Source organism: Balaenoptera physalus (genome assembly GCF_965194825.1).
Source record: "Balaenoptera physalus genome assembly, chromosome: 11".
Lineage (NCBI taxonomy): Eukaryota > Metazoa > Chordata > Mammalia > Artiodactyla > Balaenopteridae > Balaenoptera > Balaenoptera physalus.
In genome coordinates this window covers 5,178,257-5,203,875 of record NC_138896.1, presented here as the reverse complement: position 1 = coordinate 5,203,875, position 25,619 = coordinate 5,178,257, and the positions used below count along the sequence as shown (strand labels likewise).

At 42.7% G+C, this 25,619-nt stretch overlaps 1 protein-coding gene across 24 annotated transcripts in view; it reads right to left on the bottom strand.

Annotated features, from left to right (window-relative positions):
- RREB1 (ras responsive element binding protein 1) overlaps positions 1-25,619 on the bottom strand; it is a 175,531-nt gene that overhangs the window by 53,300 nt on the left and 96,612 nt on the right. For 21 of the 24 annotated variants that reach the window (XM_082413261.1, XM_082413264.1, XM_082413279.1 and 18 more), the window contains 5 exons: positions 15,205-15,322; positions 11,401-11,525; positions 10,582-10,794; positions 6,610-6,699; positions 5,741-5,904 (listed from right to left, as the gene is read on the bottom strand). In XM_082413261.1, the coding sequence (XP_082269387.1) occupies positions 5,741-5,904; positions 6,610-6,699; positions 10,582-10,752 (425 nt within the window). In that variant the 5' untranslated portion in view covers positions 10,753-10,794; positions 11,401-11,525; positions 15,205-15,322. Of the gene's footprint in view, positions 1-5,740; positions 5,905-6,609; positions 6,700-10,581; positions 10,795-11,400; positions 11,526-15,204; positions 15,323-25,619 lie in introns of those variants that run through there. The other 3 variants (XM_082413269.1, XM_082413270.1, XM_082413271.1) reach the window with 3 other exon arrangements.

Here is a 25,619-nt window from a genome sequence, read left to right as displayed (position 1 = left end):
TGCAGTGTGATAAACTCAAACATTCTAAATAAATTTTTTGGTATTTAAATTACAGGGTTAGTAGAGCAAAAGGCGAAAGAAAAGACAACCTTTCATTTATGTTCTGGCATCACATGCATAGTCAGTCGCCATACCTCCCCCTTCAGTGGCACCACCACCATCACAACACTAGTGACCACTTACTTCAATTTATTTATAAGTAGTGATTAACTAACATTATCCTAAGTGCTTTGCATGTGTTAATTCATGAATCCCCACAATGCTCCCATTGGTACAGATATCCCTGCCTTCTACAGATGAAGTAACCAAGACACAGAGAGGCTAATTAACCTGCTAGCGTCACACAGCTAGGAGTGTATACCTCTCAAAGATTATCACAACGGTGCCTTCAGCTCTGAAAATACAAACTCAGGAACACCCCTCACCCAGGACATTTCCCTAGCACACGGTAAGCCTTCACAATGCTTTCACAAACACTGCATTTGAATACAAACTCTAAGTGAGGTTTTACCATGCCATTTTGGTAAAGTATAGAAAAATCGAGAGATTTCTGAAACGTTCTGCAGAATCAGGACTAGAACTCAGCCCCAACAATTAGTCCTCTCCTCCAAATCAAGATGACTCACAAGAAAATCAGCACAAAACCCAAAATTAGCACAAGCATCCCTAAGGCCTGCTTTAAAAAAATACTTATAAACAGTAATTTACAAACAACTCCAATATGCACTGTGCATAACTGAGAAATGCATCTTAGGGTAATATCAAGGGTTGGGCTATAAAAAATTCAATATAGTTCACAAACAACACACTGTTAAAAAAAAAATCAATAAAAAAAGCAATTCCATGCTCATGAAATAGAGTGTACTATGCTAGTAGGATGGCTCAAATAGTTTGACATTGAAAATAATGCTCTGCAACAACATGAAATTATTCCTAAAGAGGGTAAAGCTTGAAAGAGTGCTTTTTTTCTAATACGCAAAGTGACACGAAAGCTGTATCAATTATTCCTCATGGCCTCTAAGCCTGACAGCCTATGTTCAAACCTCGGCACTGACTTCGATCTTAAGCAAGTTTCCTTATCTGCAAAATGGGACGATAACCGTACAAACCTTACATGTAGGGCACATAAAGATAAATGAAAATCCGTGAGGAAACAGAAGACTTAAACAGTGTATCAACCAGCTGGAACTGACAGTACGTCAAGAAAACACTCCACCCAACAACAGCAGAATACATGCTCTTCTCAAACAGACGAGGGATGTTCTCCAGGACAGACCATATGCTAGGCCATAAAACCAGCCTCAATAAATTAAAAAAAAATTGAAATCATAGAAAGTATGTTCTCCAACTACAATGGAATGAAATTAGACATTAATAATAGAAATAAATTTGAGAAGTTGTAAATATGTGGAAATTGAACATACTCCTAAATAACCAAAGAAGAGATCGCAGGGAAATTAGAAAATACTTTGAGATGAATGAAAAAGAAGACACAACATACAAATATTTATGGGATGTGATGGAAGCAATGCTTAAAGGGAAATTTATAGCTGTAAGTGCCTCTACTAAAAAAAGTTCTCGAATAAATAGTCTAATCTTCTACCTTAAAACACCAGAAAGAGAAGAGCAAGCTAAACCTAAAGCAAGCAGGAGGGAAAAAATCATGTTTAGAGTAGAAAATTAATGAAGGAGAGAACAGAAAAGCAACAGAGGAAAAATCAACAAAATCAAAAGTTCTTTGAAAAGACCAATAAAATCGTCAAATGTTCAGCTGGATTGAATTGACTAAGGAAAAAAATTGAAAAGGCTCAAATTATTAAAATCAGGAATGAAAGAGGAGACATTACTATTGACCTTACAGAATAAAGAGGACTGTAAGGGGACACTACGAACAACTGTACGACAACCAATTAGATAACTTAGACCAAATGGCTAAACTTCTAGAAAAGACATTCACTACTGAAACTGACTCAAGAAGAAACAGAAAGTGTGAACAGACCTATAACAAGTAAAGAGACTGAATTAGTAATTTAAAAACTTCTCAGAAAGAAAAGCCCAGATGGCTTCACTGATGAATTCTACCACATATCTAATTAAAAAGAATTAATACCAACTCTTCACAAACTCTTCCAAAAACCAGAGGAGGAGAGAATATTTCCAAATTCACTCTCTGAGGCTAATACTACCCTGATATAAAAACCAGCAAAGGACATCACAAGAAAACTACAGACCAGTATCTCTTTGCCTATAAATATAGGCAAAAATCTTTTAACAAAACACTAGCAAACCCAATCTATCAACAAATGACAAAATGACTATACATTGTGCCCAAGTGGGATTTATCTCAGGAATAAGGTTAATTTAACATCCAAAACAGAATAAAGGACAAAAACAACTTGACCATCTTGATAGATGTAGAAAAAGCCTTTGACAAAATCTAACACCTTTTCATGATAAAAACACCAAGCAAACTAGGAATAGAAAGGAACTTCTTCAAACTGATAAAGGGCATTTATGAAAAACCTACAACTAACAGCATATTTAATGGGAAAAGACTGAATCTTTACTCCATAAGATCAGAAATAAGACAAGGATGTCCATTCTTTTCACTTCTATTGAACATCACACTGGCGGGTCTAGCCCAGGCTAGCAGGCAAGAAAAATAAATAAAAGGTTTCAAAGGAAAAAGGAAAACTCTCTCTACTTGCAGATGACATGATCTTAGATATAGAAAATCCTAAGGAATCCACCAAATAACTATTAGAATGAATAAACAAGATCAGAAGGGTTGCAGGAAACAAAACCAATATAAAATTTGAATTGTTATTTTTATACATTAGCAACCAACAGTCAAAAGACAAAAGTAGAAAACAATTCCATTCACAATACCACTAAAAAGAATAAAACACTTTGGAATAAATTTAAAATAAATATAAATAAATATATTTATAAATAAATAAATAAATACATTTATTTATTTATAAATAAATATAAAACTTGCACTCTTAAAAATGATAAAACATAGTGGAAAGAAATCTATTAAGACTTAAATAAATGGACAATGTCCCGTGCTCAAAGATTTAATATTGTTAGATGGTGATGCCCCCAAACTGACCTACACATTCTGCAATCCCTATAATCTTCCCAGCTGCTTTTTTCTGCAGAAATTGATAAACTGACCCTAAAATTCACACAGAAATGCAAGTAACCCAGAATAGCCAAAACAATCTAGGAAAAGATCTAAGTCTGAAGAGTCACACCTCCCAATTTCAAAACTTAGCAAAAGCTACAGTAATCAATACAGTGTTAGGCCTCAGGACAGACATACGTACAAATGGAACAGAATTGAGAGTACAGAAATAAATCCTTACATTTATGGTTAACTGAAATTTGATAAAGGTGGTAAGATAATTCAATGAGGAAAGAAAAGTTTTTAAACAAATAGTACAAAAGACTGAACTTGGATTCCTTCCTTACACTATACACAAATATCAACTTAAAATGAATTGTAGACTTAAATGTGAAAACTAAAATTATGAATGCGTGGGGATTTCACTTCACACCTACTGGGGTGGCTGTGACGAAAAAGGCAAGTGTTGGCAAGGATGTGTAAAGCTGCAACCCTCACACACTGCTGGTGGGAGTGTAAAATGATGGAGCTGCTCTGGAAAACAGCTTTGCTGTTCCTCAAAATGTTAAAACATGGAGTTACCACACGACTCAGCAATTCCCCTCCTAAGTATCTACCCAAGAGAAGTGGAAACACATGTCCACACAAAACTTGTACAACAATGTTCACAACAGCATTATTCATAATAGCCAAAGAGTGAAAATGACTCAAATGTCCACCAATTGATGAAGAGGTGAATAAGATGTGGTTATGTCCATACAATGGACTGTTATATGACAATAAAAAATAATAAAATACTGATAGATGCTACAACACAGATGAATCTTGAAAACATTAATGCTAAGTGAAAGAAGCTGGTCACAAAAGACCGCATGCTATATGAAAAGTCCAGAATAGGTGAGTCAACAGAGGGAAAGTAGATGAGTGTTCTCCTAGGCCTGGAGGGTGGGTAGTAATGAGAAGTGACTGATAATGGGTATGGGGTTTCTTTTGGGGGTAATGAAAATGTTCTAAAATTGGTTAGGAGAAAGCGGGGAAACCCCCCAAGAAGGGAGCAGGCAATACCTCTAGGACCGGATTTTGAGGGGTCAAATACACAAGCGACAAAGGACTTTTTTTTTTTTTTTTTTTGCAGGTGGGATAAAAGGAGAAGGCAAAACAAAACGAATGGCAAACAGAAGGCAAAATGATACTAACAGGCTGATGTGGAGGTAAAAAAGTAAAAAGCTAAAATGTAAAATATATCAAAAAACGATGACAGTACTCACTTCCTGCTTTGTACTCAAAAACACTCCTAGGAGGAGATGAGGGGGCAAAGGGGATTGGAACTTATATGGAAAAAAAAAAACCACTTCATCAAAATTCTTTAAAATTGTGATACCTTTCATAATGTCATACTCTACCCTACTTCTAGGAGTTCAGACTGAGAAATCCACAGGATTCAAGTTACGGCAGCATTACTCAGAAATGCAAATAAAAATAATAAATAGCACTAGTTGAGTGCCTGCCATGGGCTAAAGTCATTATCTCCAAATCCTCATTAAAAATCTCATTTTAAAGAGAAGGAAAGTGAGGTACCAAGGTTATGCAACTTGGTCAAGGATGGAAAATTTACAAGTAGCAGAGCTGAGATTTGAAATCAGGAGCCTAATTCCAAAAATCCAGAAATTTACCACTATACCAGTATGTCCCAAGTACACCATCAGTGGATCATAAAATGATTTCAGTTGGAATAAACTGGACCATCTCGTTTGAGTATTTATATATGATAAAATATCAATTTCACAACTATATAAAGTCTCCTTTTGAATAAATATGTAAAAAACAATGTTAGTCAACTCTTTAAAAGAAATCAACATAACGCCTAAAAGGGAATATGGAAAAATAAAAACAGCCTGATTTTTTGAGACGGTGAAATTCTGAGTCCCTTTAAAACGTTTTCCTGGATTTCCAATGTTCCTAAATGTGTGTGTAAAAAAAGAAAAGCATTAAAAAAAGTCTGTTCTAACCCTTAAAACATAAGTAATCGTTCTGTAAAGTGCATTTTCCATTGGTTCCTCCCACATTTTAATATATCCACCACTGAGCTCCCTCCCACTTCTGAGTGAGCCTCTTTCTCCCTCAGGAAGTAGATTCCTGACATTTATCAGATTTTCTTTCTCACTTTATCCTATCTTATCCTGAAGCTCTAGGACCAGCCCACTTAACTATTTATTCAACTGCTCCAGAAATTTTTCGCCCTGCAGGGTATCTGGTAGGCATATGCAAATAGTTTTAAAAAGGCAAGGGTTACTCTGCTAATCCTCTAGGGTTCCTCTGTGTCTGATAAGCTGCCCACCTCTGGCACCTAGGCAAAGAAACTCCAAGTGGCAAAGGGTCACCCTGAAGATTCCCCCATCGGCCAAAGACCTAGCCCAGGTACTTCTGTTTCCTTGCGCAGACACCTCTGACACACTGGAGACTGCACACGGCAGGCAAACAAAACCACCTCTGGCTTTTCCATACAGTGAACAGAACTCTTTGCGCCTTTAGGTAAGATGGACGGAAGGCCACTTTGCTTTCTGTCAGCCTCCAGGCTCCAGCCAGCAGGCAAAGGCTGCCCTCACCCACCTGTGCATGTTCCCGTTGGTGGTAAAAGACTGGCCACACACAGCGCACTTGTAAGGCCTCTCCCCAGAGTGCACCAGCATGTGGCGGTCCAGGGAGCTGGCCGAGCTCAGCGACTTCCCGCAAATGCTGCATGAATGGTCGGCCCCTCCAGTGTCTGTGTTGTGCTGCAGAAAGCAATGATCGCAGTGGTCACTTAGGAAGACGGGTCAAAACGAGGTGATTATGAAATGCACATTCAGAGCTTTATTAAAAAAAAAACTAACACTTCTCAGCCATTTTTTTCTTTTTCATTTAAAATATCGTCCCGAACATCAAAATCTATTGAGACCATAGGCAAATAAATATTCTGTTCTATCAAACCCAAGTTACTAAATGATGCTACTATTCAGTACCATGTTATGATTTGAATATTGTCAGTTCTTTGCTGTTCTAGATTCAATACTTGTCATGAACCAGCCACAGCAGGCAAGGGAGAAGGATAAATCTTACAATAAAGAAGAAACGCCAAAAGAGATCCCAAATCAAGGAAATTCCCTGCTACATGATGTAAGTTTATAGCAATATATAGAATTAGGGTCTACGTCTATAATCTCACTGTACTGTGAGGAGATCTGGTTCACAATGACAAGTCACAGATGATGAAGTCTTCTGTCATATGTGGTTAGTTAATTAGATGTTTGCTAAATTCCAAAAAGATATTCTGTGTTGACCTGGGACTCTGTCACAATAACACGGACACACAAAAATTATTTCATGACTGCCCCTCAAAATTAAGAATATTAACTCTAAATTAAACAGCCACAATTCATCCGTTAAGATAAAATCCCATCCCTTCTCTTAACAAAGAAAATACAAAAGCAGCAGCAAACCTGGCGAATGTGCATAGTTAACTGATGCTGTGTAGTGCAAATCTTCTCACACAGGGGACAGTTATAGGAAGACTTCTCCTCTTTTGTTTCCTGAAAATAAAAGAGAGAATCCATTTCAGCTCACAGTGAACTAGTGCCTCTCATCTGTGTTATAAACATCTGTGTCTGACGAGCTGTAGCAACAGAGCAGCTGAGAGCATAGGCCCTGGAGCCTGGCTGGGTATGAGCTTGGGAGAGTGGCCGTCCTGTCTGCCCTCAGTTTCCTCATTTGTAAAATGGGGAAAATAATAGCATCTACTGCATCACGCGGTGATGAGGATTAGATCAATCAGCACATAGAAGGCACCAGAACAGTGCCCCGTACAGGCTAAGTGCTCAGTAAATACTAGTGTTCTTGTTAGGCACCATTTAGTTAATCATCAGTGATGGCGAAAAATTAAGCATCAAGTCACAGCTGAGCTAGAAAAGGGATGTATTTCTCCTCAATTCTGACCCAGGCTCCAGTCACTAGTTTCTACCTGGTCTTGAGTCCACCAAGACACACGAGAGGGAACGGAGTTCTCACGTCAAAAACCCACCCTCCCGAGGGTGGAAGGCCCCTGTACCCACCAGTGTGCCCATCGGACATCAACGGGATCCTTTTACTCACTGCGAGCACCTGCTTACCACTGCTTATAAATAATAAAAAAGAGTGAGGGGGGGTGCAGTTGCTGGGAGGTGACAGGAGGGAGGGCTGGACCCTCGGGCATCTTTCAGTAGCCCTCTTTTTACTTGTACTCATTTGAATGCATTTCTGTTCCCTGAAATAATACCAATTACTGAACACTTACTATGTGCTAAACTCTGCACATACAGAATAGTGTTTTTTCACACAACCGTGAGAAACCGCCACTATTATGGATCCCATTTTCGGGATGAGGAAACGGGTACAGAGAGGCAAGTAACCTGCCCCCAAATCAAAGAACTATTAAGTAGCAGAGCCAGGATTAAAACTCAGGCCGCTGCTCCAAAGCCCATGCCCTAAACCGCTAGGCTGTATAAATCTGACCCAAAAAGGATTAACACCAAGGCACAGAAAGGAAACACCCTTGTGGTTGGCGCATGAGAGATGACGAAAATAAAAGTCACCCTGAAGACCATAAAAACAAATGGCACCAGACAGGGTGGAATGAACGCATGATGGGGTCTAGTACGCGGCTCCTACAGTGAGAGGGACCCATTTTAAGCAATTAAGCAAATTAAGCCTCATTTTAAGCAATATACACCTGCTCCCAGCCTGTGGCTTTGGGTCTGAGAAATAGGTATGCTGCACGTTTTTTCACTCTCAAATTAAAAAAAAAAATCACAGACATGAATTCTAAGGAAGGTGATTAACCCAGAGACAATTTAAAAAACAAAACACAAAAAAACCCTGCACCCTCACCCAGCCATCATCCACTCCCACTCCTCCCCGAGGCAGAACGTGTGCGTCTGCGGGGAGGAGGGTGTCAGGCCTTCTCAGCCCCACTCCACGACAGTCAGAAAGGAGCTGGCCAAGAAGCACCGGGCAGAGAAACCAAAACCAAAAGTAGTAACAACAAAGTGAGGGCACTCGTATAATAATGAGGGATGCCTCACAGCTGGGCCCAAACTCGGTCTTTGGGGTATTTTTGTTAAATTATTAGGTTAGTGATAATATATATTAAAAAGTGGTTTTTTTTTTTTTAAAGAAAAGAGATTCATCGGTAGGATGGAAATATATGATAAAAAGTCAGGCCTCCAAGTAGCCAGCCTCTTGAGGATTTTTAAATTCTTTTTAAAAAAAATCATCTTGCGTTCCCCTGAGGCAGATTCCAGACACGCTGAGTGGCCCCTGGGGCTAATGGGAATGATGCTGGGTTTACGGTGAACTGGAGCCTCACCATTCTCAGAGGCGGGCAGCGGCACGCTGCAGACCATAGCACAGGTCCAGGACATCCACAGGTCCAGGACATCCACGATGGTCTGGGAGAAGGAAGTCTCCAGACTCAGACTTAATTTTTAAAAACAAATCAAACAGAGAAGGGAGCACCGTGATGCTGGAAGAGGCCCTACTGGAGAGTGCTGAATCCAATGGCTGTGGCCGTGCTGGTGGAAGGAGCACGCTTCCTGAGCTGACAGATAAAATTAGCAGCTAATGTGATAACTAACCATTCCATAATGAAACTATCTGGCACCCTTGTTGGCTTCCGGCTGTGGCTAATCTGCCCTGGAACTCTGCTAGCTGCTGGGCTGCTCCCCAGGGCTCCCTCCCAGCCCTCCTGTCTGTCCCAGGTAAGGACGACGCACTCTGCACTCTCTCTCCCGCACCGCGCTTGGTTTTTTTAATGCACTGTCTTTCCCATCCTACCTCTAGCCCAGACCTCCTTTCAAAAACTCAGCCAGTGCCCTAAGGAACCCCAGAGGACACAGGAAGTGGGTGGAAAATGGCCCAGACACCCCTGTGGAGTCAGCTCCACTTACCATGCAGGGATGGAGGTGCCGTGGGCCCCCTCTATGGCTCTACCTACTGTCTCTGAATCACTGGGAAGGGACCAGAGCCTGGACTTGGGCCAGGTCTGCCTGTGCTGGGGCGATGCTGGGCTCTAAGGAAGAGCTCGGCACCTGGCGCAGTACCTGGCTGGAAGGAGGAGGGGGCTGTATATTGTGAAATAGGGGGATGGATGGAGGGATGGACAGATAGATGGATGGGTGGACAGTCACATGAGAGTGGAAATAAACCTTTTCTTCCCAGGGCTAGCACGCCTTCTCGGCTCAGGCCACAGTCAAACAGGCTGAGAATTTTCTCAGGTACCCATAGGAAGAGAGGCATGCGGAGACAAGGGAAAAAAGAGAGAAAAAGTATCAATGCCCCAACCCTAAAGCATCATTTAACTCTGCCAAGTCTTCAGCCTTGAGAAAGAGGCGGAGAAACGGACACTCCTGTGCTGCTGGAGGGATTTTAGGCAGGGACAGCTTTTCCTGGAGGGCACATCGTATCAAAAGCCGTAATTCATGTTGTACGTCTACAGATTTATAGAAAACCATCACACTATGCTCAGACAATTCTGTATAAGGACAGTCACTGTGGGATTGTTAATAAAAAAGGAAAATTAACTCACAAAAGCCCAACAGGTTTACCTTCCCGTCCACCCCCGGGCCCTGGACAAACTCAGAAGACTGCCTTCTCCCGAGGGTTTGGTGGGACCCCATTAAATCAGTGAAGCCGAACACGGAACGTGCACATCACGTGGACGCGGAGTGGACAGGGCAACGGCTCGCCTCGCTCCCTGAGCTTCATGCGCCGCCAGGCATGCTGGTGCAGGACAGCAACACCTTCTCAAGTGCCCCGTTTGCACATTAATTAAAAGACTCATCTTATTTCCCAAGGGAGCAGACATGGCCTTTCATAACATCCCTGCCCTCCCATGTGCTCTTCTCCACCCCTCCTGATCTCTGAGAAGTCAAGAGGAATAAGTGGCATCTTGAGCGGAATTCTCGGGAGCCCCATTGTGTGCTTGTCAAGGATGGAAGCTGAAGAGCGGCTCCAGCAGAGCCGGGACTACTCATCACTACCTAATCTGGAGACACTTAAAAAAAAGTCAAGGCGGTGGCATCAGAAACGCAATTAACCAGCTGCATGAACGAGGAAACAAATCATGCCACAGGAGAGGAATAAGTCGAGTTCTCTGCCTCGTCTATCCCGTGGAGAAAGCTCGCATTCAACTCAAACCACACGGCAGAGAATAAGGGCGCTTTCACCGATACTGACACCACAGCATGGAAAATTTTCTCTAAGAAGGGAAACTGACATAAGCTATGAGAAGTTAGCTCTTGAAAAAGGATTATGGCCTCTGGGTATGTCCATTCAGTTCTGACCACATCCGAGTTTCTGGCTTAGGAAGCTGGGGCTCAAGGGGACATCCTTCTCCCAACACTCCCATGGACGCCACAGCCGGGCACACTAACGCTTACCTGGTTCCTTCGGCCAATCCGATTTGGTCCCGGAGGCTTCGTGGGGGACCTGATGCTCTGGGGGCTCCCACCATTCTCGGCAACCTTCCCTGCGCTCATTACCGCTGACATCATGGTGTTGATGGAAGACAAATCTGAACCTTCCAAGCCAACGGGCGAACTTGACGTCATTGGGACAAAGGTTTAAGCTTCTAGGAAGCCTCGGCCACAGAACTGAAAATCAGAAATTGCTGATGTGATCACTGGGAAGTTTAGGCTTCTGTCACAACCAGGTGGCAGTGGCCATGGCTGCCACCGCTGCAGTCGGGTTAAAACCCCTTCCTCAATTCAAGCTGACACTCATATGACTCCTATGACTTAAGCTTTCATCTAAACCAAGTGCTGTCATACCAAACCGATAACCTTGCTTCCTTTCTGAGCATGTGCCACCGACGAAGCTGCCCGAGGCAGGTCTTTCTGCCTTTCCTAAGCCTTCATTAGGCGGAGTGGGGAAGGCTACAACAATTAGGAAGCCTGGGCGCTGCCATCTGGCCAGTACCCACCTAACAGTCTAACTCACTTACTACTATGTGCATGTTCTAGACCTAACAACTAAGGATGAGAAACCTCAGCTTTCACTTAAACTCCAGGCTACAATACCGTGATTTTAATGTGGAGTCCGAACTGTTAAGACAACTGAGAAGCCAACACTATCACCCAACACTATAACCAAATTTCAAATCAGCATAAAAAAGACTGTTTCTTAAAACATGCAAGTACATAATATAGCTGTACCCCAGAAAATGTACAGAAGAAAACCCAGCCCTCACTGCCAATCACCTCCATTCTCTGCCCCAACTGATATACTGTGAGACCTTCCCCTGCTGTAGCGATTGCCCACGTGGAGGAGGAAATGAGGCTGGGTTCACTTCTTTTTTTTTCTTCTCTGGTATCACTCGTTGACACTGGAAAGAAAGCAAAGGCAAAAAGGTTCAGTGAAGAAAAAACAGAAACCATTTGTTTACCATGATCTCAGACCACTATATTCACAAGACTACAGGGGGCAGTGTGAGAGGAGACGCCTAAGTCTTCTTCTTCTTCTTCCCAAACCACATTCTGTGGTTGGTTTTCACCCTTAACTGAGGTTCCCTACAGTGCTGTCACCCTCACTCCCAACAGCCACAACGATTCTGTGGTATTTTATTTTCTGAAGCTCATATTTATATCCATACAGCAAACTTTCTCTCATACCCTACTCCTGTCTCCCACAAGGACTCTCAAGACTCCCACTTGACCATCTCCCGCCTCCCCCTAAAACTGACCAAAGATAAGGCAGTAAAGGAGTCAGAGTCTGAAGGCTAAAGCCTCTAAAGGCTCAGAGTCTAGGAGGGATTAGGTCAGACCTTAAAGAAACTTGGTAATACAAATAGGTTGACTGAAGGGAAAACTACAGCCCATGTACACATCAAACCTTACTTCTCCAGGCCTCTTCTAGTTACGCTTCTTCCATAGAAGTACTATGGCTATAGGTATGGCCAGAAATAAGTCTCCAGGTCAACTGTTTCCCTTATTTTATCTGGGAAGATATTCTCTAGCCACGTATCCTGTTATGCTCCAGTGTGCATTAAATTCTGCAAGTCCACAGCTGCCTCAGAGATCAAGCTAATTATCTCAGGAGCAAAGTGGATACTTAGGAACAACACCAGAAAGAATGTGATGTCTTGTGGTTCCTCCTCCAACTCTAGGAGAAGTGACCTAGGATGTGACAAACGGTAACACCCAGAGCAGCTGCAAACGTGTCCAGCAGCAGAGCAGGAAAGCCTGGGGACATAACTTTATTAAGTGATGCTTCCATCAGCTGAGAAGTCCTGAGCTAAAACCTTACCCAAGAGCCAAAGTGAACCTCAGGAACAGTACTTTCCTTGTCAAGAGACAAAATGTGCCTTCCTTTCAGTAGACATTTTAAAGATATGACTCTAATACTTTTCCAAATGGTAAGTAAGAGGACTAACTACCAAACATACAACTTAAGACCACTGATCCAGCCTCACCCCTCACATCTTTCCCATTAAAAGAGGAAACCTTGAGCCAGCGAGCCGCCTGCTGCAACTAAGACCTGGTGCAACCAAATAAATAATAAATTAAAAATAAATAAATAAATAAATAAAAATACACATTAAATTAAAAAAAAAAAAAGGAAACCTTGGTCCAAAATTAAAACAAACAAAAAAACAACAAACAACCCCCCCCCGAAACCCCAAAGCTGTTGTCTTTCCATGAAATTTCCTCCATATATGGAAGACCATTTAAACCTATTAAAAATTATGCTTTAAAACTTCCCATTTTGACTGTCTTTGAAAGTTTATTTGGGAGATTCCTCTCTAGGAAAAAACATTCAACATGAGTACACACATACGGAAGTATACACACACCTCATTTTCTTTCTTAAAGGATTTCTATCAAAAGTATCATCAGTTCCCCAGAATTGTTGTCATCAATCAGTATATGATTAGTTCCTTGATTCAAGTAAGGGGACACCTTCTATACCAAAACCATCTCATTCTTTTTTTTTTTTTCTTTCTTTTCTAAGATGTATTGATTGATTGATTGAGTGAGTGATTGATATGTTGGGTCTTCTTTTCTGTGCTAGGGCTTTCTCCAGCTGCGGCAAGCGGGGGCCACTCCCCATCGTGGTGCACGGGCCTCTCACCACCGCGGCCTCCCTCGCTGCGGAGCACAGGCTCCAGACGCGCAGGCCCAGCAGTTGTGGCTCACGGGCCCAGTCGCTCCGCGGCACGCGGGATCCTCCCAGACCAGGGCTCGAACCCGTGTCCTCCGCACTGGCAGGCAGACTCTCAACCACTGCGCCACCAGGGAAGCCCCCCATCTCATTCTTTTAAATATATACCCCCATAGTTTTAATGTACATCAAATTATAAAATAAATGACCAGAAATCTTTATTGTAATTACATTATGTCAGTAAAAATAAAGTTAACCTTTCCACTAATTTATAGTGGGAGTTTAGATGATCTTGCTTTTGTCCTATTACTACACTTAGAGAAGAAAAGTGTGGTAGAGTTTTTCAGATCAGGAATAGATTACAGAAAACACCTTTTAGATAAATATAAAATTATAAGTTACAGAAAACATATTCTAATTCTTTCACTGAGTAGGGAAAGAAAATGGAGAAAAGGGTAATAGTCAATATGAAAAGTAACAAAAAATATATTCATCAAAAAGAGCCAAAGTGCCAGTAAGAATTTTTGTCACAATCATTATAACATCAAATATACATTCTTGCAAACTACCTAAATGTCCTAAATATAGAAAACCCAGCAATAGTCACAACAGTTAACCAACCTAAGGGCTGAAAGTTGCAGGGGCTTATATCCCAACTGGAAAAGGAAAAAAGTCATGCAAACTTGCTGTTTCCCATTTTGTCTGGACAGGAAGACATTTGCTAAATTTATTTCCCCTTTGGGATAAAGTGTGAAGTGCGACACTACCCACTGAGGACACCAAGATCACCTACATTCACTTCCTTTTCCTTGTTAAAATGTAAGTAAATAGTAATATTTAAAAAAAAATACAAACTCTTCTCATCTTTGATCAGAAAGTGCAATTAACAAAATGAAACTCCCAGTTACACTGTCTGACAAGAAGAACAGTCACTGGACTCATCCCTGAAAAGCTGTTTCAGAAGCAACCCAAACCAGCCTCTCAGACCTATTCTAAGATTTTCCTCCAGTTTGTGCTTGTGTGTTATGCGTGAGCTCTCCTTTAGGGAGGATGGAGCAGGAAGAAGGGAAGGGACCTGGTGTAAAACAATGTAGCCCATTGTTCCCGGTCAGAAAACACAAATCCACCTTAACGTTGAGGTGCATTTATGCACTAATTTAACCAGAAGCCAGCAGCCAGAATTAGTCAGTTCTACCTACCCCATGCCCGACCGTGGACCACACTAGAGCAGTAATCCAAACTGACCAACCTAAACCTTCTGATACTCAATCTCAGGGGCTGAAAGACAGGTTTAACAGTTTAAGGTCCATTTACAAAGCACACTTTCTTTATAAATACTTATAGCCCGTATATTTTCATTCTCTCCTCTGCTCCCTGACACCATCCTACACATCAGCTCCATCACTGCAAATTAAAAAATAATAATAATAACCATAATAAACAAAATAAAAATAAAAATCACTGGCCCCATTCTAGTACAATCTCCTCCAGCTGCAACCAGAGAGGAGTGGGAACCCAGATGAGGCCCCCAAATCACAGACATGAAAGGAAATCGTCATCACCATTGACATGGCCAAGTGGACTGGCCTGGTGTTCCAGTTTTGAACACAAAGAGTTCAAACCTGTGGGTGGGAAGGAAGAAGCAGGGAACGGGGGTGCCTGCAGCGTTGCTTCCTGTGAGCCAGGCCCTCGGCACGCTTTCCAAGACTTCTCATCCCACACCCCCGGCTCTTAGGTGCGGAATAACTAGCAGTTCACAGTGAGAGTTTCACCTTGGTTTTGCATCAAAACCTCAGGAGGACCCCAAGCAGAGGGTGGACCGCTCAGTGGGGACATGGGGAGGGGAGGGAAGACAACATTCAAAGTTACTGTGACTCAAGGAGGGTCAATAAAGTTTAACTGACCAGTTTATCTTCGTCTTATCAAGCTGGCTCTCCTTACTGAGGAGCTGGTGCTGGCTGGGCCCAAGCGTGGGCAGGGTCACACCTCAAAGCCACCACCTCTGGGACAGATTGGAGCAACCTACAAAAACAAGAAAAGGTGACATTAAGAGGGAGCCCAGACCAGACAAGATCCTGTCTCTGTATCATTTTCTCCACTTACACCACTGGGAGTCACAAATTAAAGACAACAGCATTTCCCATCCCCTGCCTGCACTTATAAGCAAGCTTCCAGCAACTAGGTCAATTCCACCCGAGCAAGAGCAACTGGAATCAAGTGTGACGTGGACGGAAGGAACCCCCAAAGCATGCCCCAACAACATCGAGGGCGTCATCACGTGCAAATGGCCGAGACCAATGGCTCCAAGTGAAGCTTTGAGCATCTGAATGGCACGCTGACAGAAGATGCTGATGGACCGCCACTTTAAAAGGAAGAGAAGAAAAGACCACACTAAGTGCTATCAGAAACAGAAGGAGAAAAGAAAAGAGTTGAAAGTAAAACATATGGAACTAAACAGCCCCTTAAGTAAAGCAGTGACTATTACGCCTTTTCCTGAGTGATGGGGAAAATGTCCACAACAGTGCAAATAGGACCAAAGGTGTATCTTTTCCTTTCTGTAAGGAAGATACAGAAAACTCCTCAAATTACACATGCCCTTCGAGAGTTTGAGAAAGTCTGCTCTGGGGTGCCAGGGGCCTCAAACCCCCGACCTGGGAAAAAGCTGTGTCTGGTCCTCTGCAAACTTAGAGAGACCTACAATACAGCATTTCCTAGAACTACACGTCCAGAGAAAATGCAAGAAATGTTTAACAAAAACCTAGAAGAATTAAAGAACAAACACCTAGAAGAATTAAACAACAAACAAACAGAGATGAACAATACAATAACTGAAATGAAAACTGCACTAGAAGGAATCAACAGCAGAATAACTGAGGCAGAAAAACGGATAAGTGACCTGGAAGACAGAAGGGTGGAATTCACTGCCACGGAACAGAATAAAGAAAAAAGAATGAAAAGAGATGAAAACATCCTAAGAGACCTCTGGGACAACATTAAATGCAACAACATTCGCATTATAGGGGTCCCAGAAGGACAGGAGAGAAAGGACCTGAGAAAATATTTGAAGAGATTACAGTCGAAAACTTCCCTAACATGGGAAAGGAAATAGCCACCCAAGTCCAGGAAGCACAGAGAGTCCTAGGCAGGATAAACCCAAGGAGAAACATGCTGAGACACATAGTAACCAAACTGACATAAATTAAAGACAAAGAAAAATTACTGAAAGAAACAAGGGAAAAACGACAAATCACATACAAGGGAACTCCCGTAAGGTTAACAGCTGATTTCTCAGCAGAAACTCTACAAGCCAGAAGGGAATGGCACGATATATCTAAAGTAATGAAAGGGAAGAACCTACAACCAAGATTACTCTACCTGTCAAGGATCTCATTCAGATTCGATGGAGAAATCAAAAGCTTTACAGACAAGCAAAAGCTAAGAGAATTCAGCACCATCAAACCAACTCTACAACAAATGCTAAAGGGACTTCTCTAAGTGGGAAACACAAGAGAAGAAAAGGACCTACAAAAACAAACCCATAGCAATTAAGAAAATGGTAATAGGAACATACATATCGATAATTACCTTAAATGTAAATGGATTAAATGCTCCAACCAAAAGACACAGGCTCGCTGAATGGATACAAAAACAAGACCCATATATATGCTGTCTACAAGAGACCCACTTCAGACCTAGGGACACATTGAGACGAAAAGTGAGGAGATGGAAAAAGATATTCCATGCAAATGGAAATCAAAAGAAAGCTGGAGTAGCAATACTCATATCAGATAAAATAGACTTTAAAATAAAGAATGTTACAAGAGACAAGGAAGGACACTACATAAAGATCAAGGGATCAATCCTTGAAGATATAACAATTATTAATATATATGCACCCAACATAGGAGCACCTCAATACATAAGGCAACTGCTAACAGCTATAAAAGAGGAAATCAACAGTAACACAATACTAGTGGGGGACTCTAACACCTCACTTACACCAACGGACAGATCATCCAGACAGAAAATTAATAAGGAAACACAAGCTTTAAATGACAAAATAGAACAGATAGATTTAATTGATATTTATAGGACATTCCATCCCAAAATAGCAGATTACACTTTCTTCTTGAGTGCACAGGGAACATTCTCCAGGATAGATCACATCTTGGGTCACAAATCAAGCCTCAGTAAATTTAAGAAAACTGAAATCATATCAAGCATCTTTTCCGACCGCAACGCTATGAGATTAGAAATCAATTACAGGGAAAAAGACGTAAAAAACACAAACACATGGAGACTAAACAATACGTTACTAAATAACCAAGAGATCACTGAAGAAACCAAACAGGAAATCAAAAAATAGCTACAGACAAATTACAATGAAAACATGGCAATCCCAAACCTATGGGATGCAGCAAAAGCAGTTCTAAGGGGGAAGTTTATAGCAATAGAAGCCTACCTCAAGAAACAAGAAAAATCTCAAATAAAGAATTGAACCTGACACCTAAAGGAACTAGAGAAAGAACAAACAAAACCCAAAGTTAGTAGAAGGAAAGAAATCATAAAGATCAGAGCAGAAATAAATGAAAAAGAAACAAAGAAAACAATAGCAAAGATCAATAAAACTAAAAGCTGGTTCTTTGAGAAGATAAACAAAATTGATAAACCTTTAGCCAAACTCATCAAGAAAAAGAGGGAGAGGACGCAAATTAATAAAATTAGAAATGAAAAAGGAGAAGTTACAATGGACACTGCAGAAATACAAAGCATCCTAAGAGACTACTACAAGCAACTCTATGCCAATAAAATGGACAACCTGGAAGAAATGGACAAATCCTTAGAAAGGTATAACCTTCCAAGGCTGAACCAGGAAGAAATAGAAAATATGAACAGACCAATCACAAATAATGAAATCGAAACTGTGATTAAAAATCTTCCAACAGGGCTTTCCTGGTGGCGCAGTGGTTAAGAATCTGCCTGCCAATGCAGGGGACAAGGGTTCGAGTCCTGGTCTGAGAAGATCCCACATGGCGCGGAGCAACTAAGCCTGTGCGCCACAACTACTGAGCCTGTGATCTAGAGCCCACGAGCCACAACTACTGAAGCCCGTGCGCCTAGAGCCCATGCTCCGCAACAAGAGAAGCCACTGCAATGAGAAGGCCACGCACCCCAATGAAGAGTAGCCCCTGCTCACCGCAACTAGAGAAAGCCCGTGCACAGCAACAAAGACCCAACACAGCCAAAAATAAATCAAAAAAATAAATAAATTTATATTAAAAAAAATCTTCCAACAAACAAAAGTCCAGGACCAGATGGCTTCACCAGTGAATTCCATCAAACATTTAAAGAAGAGCTAACACCCATCCTTCTCAAACTCTTCCAAAAAATTGCAGAGGAAGGAACACTCCCAAACTCATTCTATGAGGCCACCATCACCCTGATACCAAAACCAGACAAAGATACTACAAAAAAAGAAAATTACAGACCAATATCACTGATGAATATAGATGCAAAAATCCTCAACAAAATACTAGCAAACAGAATCCAACAACACATTAAAAGGATCATACACCATGATCAAGTGGGATTTATCCCAGGGATGCAAGGATTCTTCAATATATGCAAATCAATCAATGTGATACACCATATTAACAAATTGAAGAAGAAAAACCATATGATGATCTCAATAGATGCAGAAAAAGCTTTTGACAAAATTCAACACCCATTTATGATAAAAACTCTCCAGTAAGTGGGCATAGAGGGAACCTACCTCAACATAATAAAGGCCATATACGACAAACCCACAGCAAATATCATTCTCAATGGTGAAAAACTGAAAACATTTCCTCTAACATCAGGAACAAGACAAGGATGTCCACTCTCACCAATATTATTCAACATAGTTTCGGAATTCCTAGCCACAGCAATCAGAGAAGAAAAAGAAATAAAAGGAATCCAAATTGGAAAAGAAGTAAAACTGTCACTGTTTGCAGATGACACGATCCTATACATAGAGAATCCCAAAGATTCCACCAGAAAACTATTGGAGCTAATCAATGAATTTGGTGAAGTTGCAGGATACAAAATTAATGCTCAGAAATCTCCTGCATTCCTATACACTAACAACGGAAGATCAGAAAGAGAAATTAAGGAAAGAATCCCATTCACCATTGCAACAAAAAGAATAAAATACCTAGGAATAAACCTACCTAAGGAGGTAAAAGACCTGTTCTCAGAAAACTATAGGACACTGATGAAAGAAATCAAAGATGACACAAACAGATAGAGAGATATACCATGTTCTTGAATTGGAAGAATCAATAGTGTGAAGGTGACTATACTACCCAAAGCAATCTACAGATTCAATGCAATCCCTATCAAATTACCAGTGGCATTTTTTACAGAACCAGAACAAAAAATCTTAAAGTTTGTATGGAGACACAAAAGACCCAGAAGAGCCAAAGCAGTCTTGAGGGAAAAAAACGGAGCTGGAGGAATCAGACTCCCTGACTTCAGACTATACTACAAAGCTACAGTAATCAATACAATATGAAACTGGCACAAAAACAGAAATATAGATCAATGGAACAGGCTAGAAAGCCCAGAGATAAACCCACGTACCTATGGTCAACTAATCTATGACAAAGGAGGCAAGGATATACAATGGAGAAAAGACAGTCTCTTCAATAAGTGTTGCTGGGAAAACTGGACAGCTACATGTAAAAGAATGAAATTAGAACACTCCCTAACACCATACACAAAAATAAACTCAAAATGGATTAGAGGCCTAAATGAAAGACCGGACACTACAAAACTCTTAGAGGAAAACACAGGAAGAACACTCTTTGACATAAATCACAGCAAGATCTTTTTTGATCCACCTCCCAGAGTAATGAAAATAAAAACAAAAATAAACAAATGGGACCTAATGAAACTTAAAAGCTTTTGCAAAGCAAAGGGAACTACAAACAAGACGAAAAGACAACCCTCAGAATGGGAGAAAATATTTGCAAACGAATCAACGGACAAAGGATTAATCTCCAAAATACATAAACAGCTCATGCAGCTCAATATTAAAAAAACAAACAACCCAATCAAAAAATGGGCAGAAGACCTAAACAGACAGTTCTCCAAAGAAGACATACAGATGGCCAAGAAGCACATGAAAAGCACTGCAACATCCCTGATTATTAGAGAAATGCAAGTCAAAACTACAATGAGCTATCACCTCACACCAGTGAGAATGGGCATCATAAGAAAATCTACAAACAACAAATGCTGGAGAGGGTGTGGAGAAAAGGGAACCCTCTTGCACTGTTGGTGGGAATGTAAATTGATACAGCCACTATGGAGAACAGTATGGAGGTTCCTTTAAAAACTAAAAATAGAACTACCACATGATCCAGCAATCCCACTACTGGGCATATACCCTGAGAAAACCGTAATTCAAAAAGAGTCATGTACCACAATGTTCACTGCAGCTCTATTTACAATAGCCAGGACATGGAAGCAACCTAAGTGTCCATCGACAGATGAATGGATAAAGAAGATGTGGAACATATATACAATGGAATATTACTCAGCCATAAAAAGAAACGAAATTGAGTTATGTGTAGTGAGGTGGATGGACCTGGAGTCTGTCATACACAGTGAAGTAAGTCAGAAAGAAAAAAACATATACCGTACGCTAACACATATATATGGAATCTAAAGAAGAAGAAAAAAAAAAGGTTCTGAAGAACTTAGGGGCAGGACAGGAATAAAGATGTAGGCGTAGAGAATGGACTTGAGGACACGGGGAGGGGGAAGGGAAAGCTGGGATGAAGTGAGAGAGTGGCATGGACATATATATACACTACCAAATGTAAAATAGATAGCTAATGGGAAGCAGCCACATAGCACAGGGAGATCAGCTCGGTGCTTTGTGTCCACCTAGAGGGATGGGATAGGGAGGGTGGGAGGGAGGGTGACGTAAGAGGGAAGAAATATGGGGATACATGTATATGTATAGCTGATTCACTTTGTTATAAAGCAGAAACTAACACACCATTGTAAAGCAATTATACTCCAATAAAGTTGTTAAAAAAAAAAAAAAGACACATGCACCCCAATGTTCATTGCAGCACTATTTACAATAGCCAGGTCATGGAAGCAACCTAAATGCCCATCGACAGACGAATGGATAAAGAAGATGTGGTACATATATATAATGGAATATTACTCAGCCATAAAAAGGAATGAAATTAGGTCATTTGTAGAGACGTGGATGGATCTACAGACTGTCATACAGAGTGAAGTTAAGTCAGAAAGAGAAAAACAAATATCGTATATTAACGCATATACGTGGAACCTAGAAAAATGGTACAGATGAACCGGTTTGCATGGCAGAAATAGAGACACAGATGTAGAGAACAAACGTATGGACACCAAGGGGGGAAAGTGGCGAGGGGGAGGGGTGGTGGTGGTGGGATGAGTTTGGAGATTGGGATTGACATATATACACTAATATGCATCAAATAGATAACTAATAAGAAGCTGCTATATAAAAAAATAAAATAAAATTCAAAAATTCAGAACTACACCTCCAGCCCATTCTGTCTCTGAAACAGCCTCCGAAGAGCGCAAAACTGGAGAGAGTAAAGAAGTAAAGTGACTGCCACACGGACAAAAACTTGTCCCTTTTGGAGTGTGTGCAGAAAAGCTGCCCGCTACATCCCGCGCCCGGTTACCATCCTGAATCTTACTCTGTCCACACAGGTACTGAGCACCTAAGGCGGCAGGCTCCCCCGGGCTGGGTCTGCTGGCGCTGAGAAAGCTGCACCAGCCCTTCCTGTCAGAAGCAGCTCCTCAGTGATTTCTGACACCACAGCAGCTTCTCTCTCTTCACACCTCACTGCTTCAGTTCTCCTTCCTTTCTTTGTGTCTTTCTCTTTTGAAAAGTTCTTTGGATTTTGAACAAAGTATCAAGAAGCAAGGAATAACTCACAGGGACAGCCCCAGAAAGGCCAGAGACACCACCACCACCACCCCGCCCCCGCCTTTAACTTGGAGGAACCCTTATTACTACCCCAGCAATTCCCGATGTTTCTTGTGGGCAAGACCCTCCTTGAGGATCTGATGAAAATTACGGACCCTCCCACAGATAAAAGGACATACTCTACACCCAACATTTTCCTTCAGTATCAAGGGGGTCAGGGGCCCCAGAAACTCATCCGGGATGAGTAGGATAAGAATCCCGGTTTTACTTGATATATAACCCACCTTCCTTGAAACTGTGAATCAAGACCATTTTACTAAAATTCCCATGAGGTTTCAGAACCGCACAAAGAAAACATCCTTTCAGATCATCCCCACCCATCTAAATTTAAAGACGCCTAAGGTGAAATTGTACACTGTTTATAAAAAAAAGCAAGCAAAGTTTCCTTATGTTGTTATTCATTTTTATATTAATGGCAAATATTAAGAAGAAAGTCCAGAGAAGAATAGCTCCATGGTTTTTTCCTAGAAACTGCCAAGATCTACAAATAAGCAAAGTGAACTACAGTTCTATACATAATGAATAAAAACACAATCAGAGAGCCAAGTCTCTGGAATTAAGATTTTCTAGAATATAACTAAGACTCTCATTAAAATATGGACCCACTCCCTCCCCTCACTTAAAAAAGATGCTTTAAAAAGTCCAGGGGCTTCCCTGGTGGCGCAGTGGTTGAGAATCTGCCTGCCAATGCAGGGGACACGGGTTTGAGCCCTGGTCTGGGAAGATCCCACATGCCGTGGAGCAACTGGGCCCGTGACCCACAATTACTGAGCCAGCGCGTCTGGAGCCTGTGCTCCGCAACAAGAGAGGCCGCGATAGTGAGAGGCCCGCGCACCGCGATGAAGAGTGGCCCCCGCTCGCCACAACTAGAGAAAGCCCTCGCACAGAAACAAAGACCCGACACAGCCATAAATAAATTAAAAAAAAAAAAAAAAAAAAAAGTCCACCAAGTAACCTCCTCAATCCACAAGGGGAACCAAGGAGAGGAGAGGGCCAACCTGACAGACTTGACCCTGAAACTTCCATCCTCTGATCTTGGATGTAAATGATCTGAATATCAAGAATGTCTTGCGATTAAGCTGAGTAACAACAGTCACTACCCCGTTTCTTTTGGGTTCCACCAGTCCTGAGGGATTCACACAACTCCGAGAGTGGAAACGTACAGGACAGTTCTTGGAAGTAAATTCAAGATACCCCTTAGCTCTATCACCACCACCTCAAAAAAAGAGAAAAGAGAAGAGAAGAGAAGGGAAAAGGACCCATGAGGAGAGGCTGTGCCCTGGAGACAGAACCTCCAGGAAGCTGGGGGGGGGGGGGGGTCCCGGGCTCCTGAGGGAGGCTACTGCATTTCTGGATTTTCATTCCCACACAGGCTTTGCCCAGATCTGATGGAAGCAGGATGGCCTGAAGAGGGCAGAGGTCCCTCTGTGAGGATGATGGGGAGGGCAGGCCAGCCCCAGCCACAGAGGCGATAAGGGACAATGCTATGCGAAGCCAGAAAGAAAAGATTAAGGATCCTGTCTCCAGGTCAATGAGATAGCAAAGAAGAGATGAAAGATAAAAGGGAAGATGGTCTAGAAACAAAGCTTCCCAGCTTGTGAAAACCCGCAGGGTTCTTGAAGTGAAATCTAAAATCTGTCCTAAGGCCCCCAGGAAAAAGCCTGGATGCCTAGGATGACAGGAGAAGCCCACAAACCAGACGGTGGGGAGCTTTACAACAGCGAACCAGGACAGAGGCGGTGCGGAGCCTACACAGACGTCCACAAATACTTGGGATGGTTGATCCCCTGATTGGAACAGCCGGTTCGGGCCAACCCAGGACCAGCTAACAGAGTGCGAGTTTAGAGGAGTTCAGATACTAAAATGTTCTGGGCTACTCGGGGGCTTAACAAGCAGCAAGGACATCTCTTAGGATGGGCTGACTGATGGAGGAAGTCTTGGCTAGGCTGGGGATGAAACCCCAGCAGACTAGTGTGCACCATGCCTGCAGAGCTCGGGGCAAAACTCTCCTCTAACCAGGACGGCCTCGCGTGTGCTCTGAAGGCTGACAGCTGTGACGACGGCTCTGAGTTCCAGGAAGTTGATGTGTTTCTTGGCTGAGAGTTCAGTCTATGCCTTGGGTAGGGCGGCAACCCATGCACGGCCCCTTCCCCCTCGCTGGCACGGGCTTTGCTCAAAGGGAGCCTTGGAGTGTCACGTAGAGCATTCGAGCGGTACAGCAGGGCACCGTGAGCTGCTCCGGCCAGCCCTGGATCCTACCCACAGGGGGAGCGCGGATGCACCCCTCGGCACCGGCCACGTGCAAGAGAGCAGAGCCGGGAGGTGCGGGGAGGGCGGCGACCCTGGGTCCCACGGCCGCGTGTGTGGCCCCCGGGTGCTCTTCTGGGCTCTGCCTCCACAACATGCCGCCTCTGGACGGAGGACTTGCTGACCCACGTTCACAGTGCTCCGTGCTCTGGCCTCAGTTTTCCTCTGGCCTTCTTGCCCACCGGCCCTCACACTCTCTGTTCAGTTTCTTCCCCCAGAACATACACCTGCACCCCTCCCCTGATCCCATCCCTCAGGGGCCACTGTTCACATGAAGCCTCCCAGATTCCCACCAGTCGAAGGCTCTCTGTTCCAAACTCTACCTCTGCAACACTCGCACTGAAAGACTAGAATGAAGACTAATGATGAGAGCGGCTAACACTTTCTGAACACCGTCTGCCACAAGCTAAGTGCATCATCTTACTCGATCCCTGTAACCACCACCCTGTGAGGGTTAGTCCCACTGCAGAGCCCCCAAGACCACGGTGGGAGAGCAAAGCGAATCCAGATTCTAAACTCTGTTCCGTTTCTGTTGGACATTTCCAACTCCTAGCGCAGGGCTTGAGGGAACAGACGTGCTCCCTCTGTCACATTCTCGGACTTCTAACGATGGTCTTCTCTGAGTCACCTCTGCCCCTCCAGCGCGCGGCTTGCCATTTCCGCCTGTTTCTAGGCAGCAAGAAGGTGCTCTCTGCTCCCACCTTCACCTCTGGCAGCAGCAGGCCTGGACTCCCACCCCAGACTAACAAGTTCACTGCACGGAGTCTGCTGTGAAAAGGGATGGGGGTCCACGTTGTGCCCCCTGCGGTTCTCCAAGCAGGCAACTGGAAGGAAGCCGCCAGGCTCCTGAAATCCCAAACATCCCAGTCCTGTCGGAGAGGCTGGATCCCACTGACCCACTGACGGGAGCTCGAGCTCAGAAGTGACCTGAGTCCTCCGGGGCCTTCCGCTTCCACACGAATCGATCGCAGA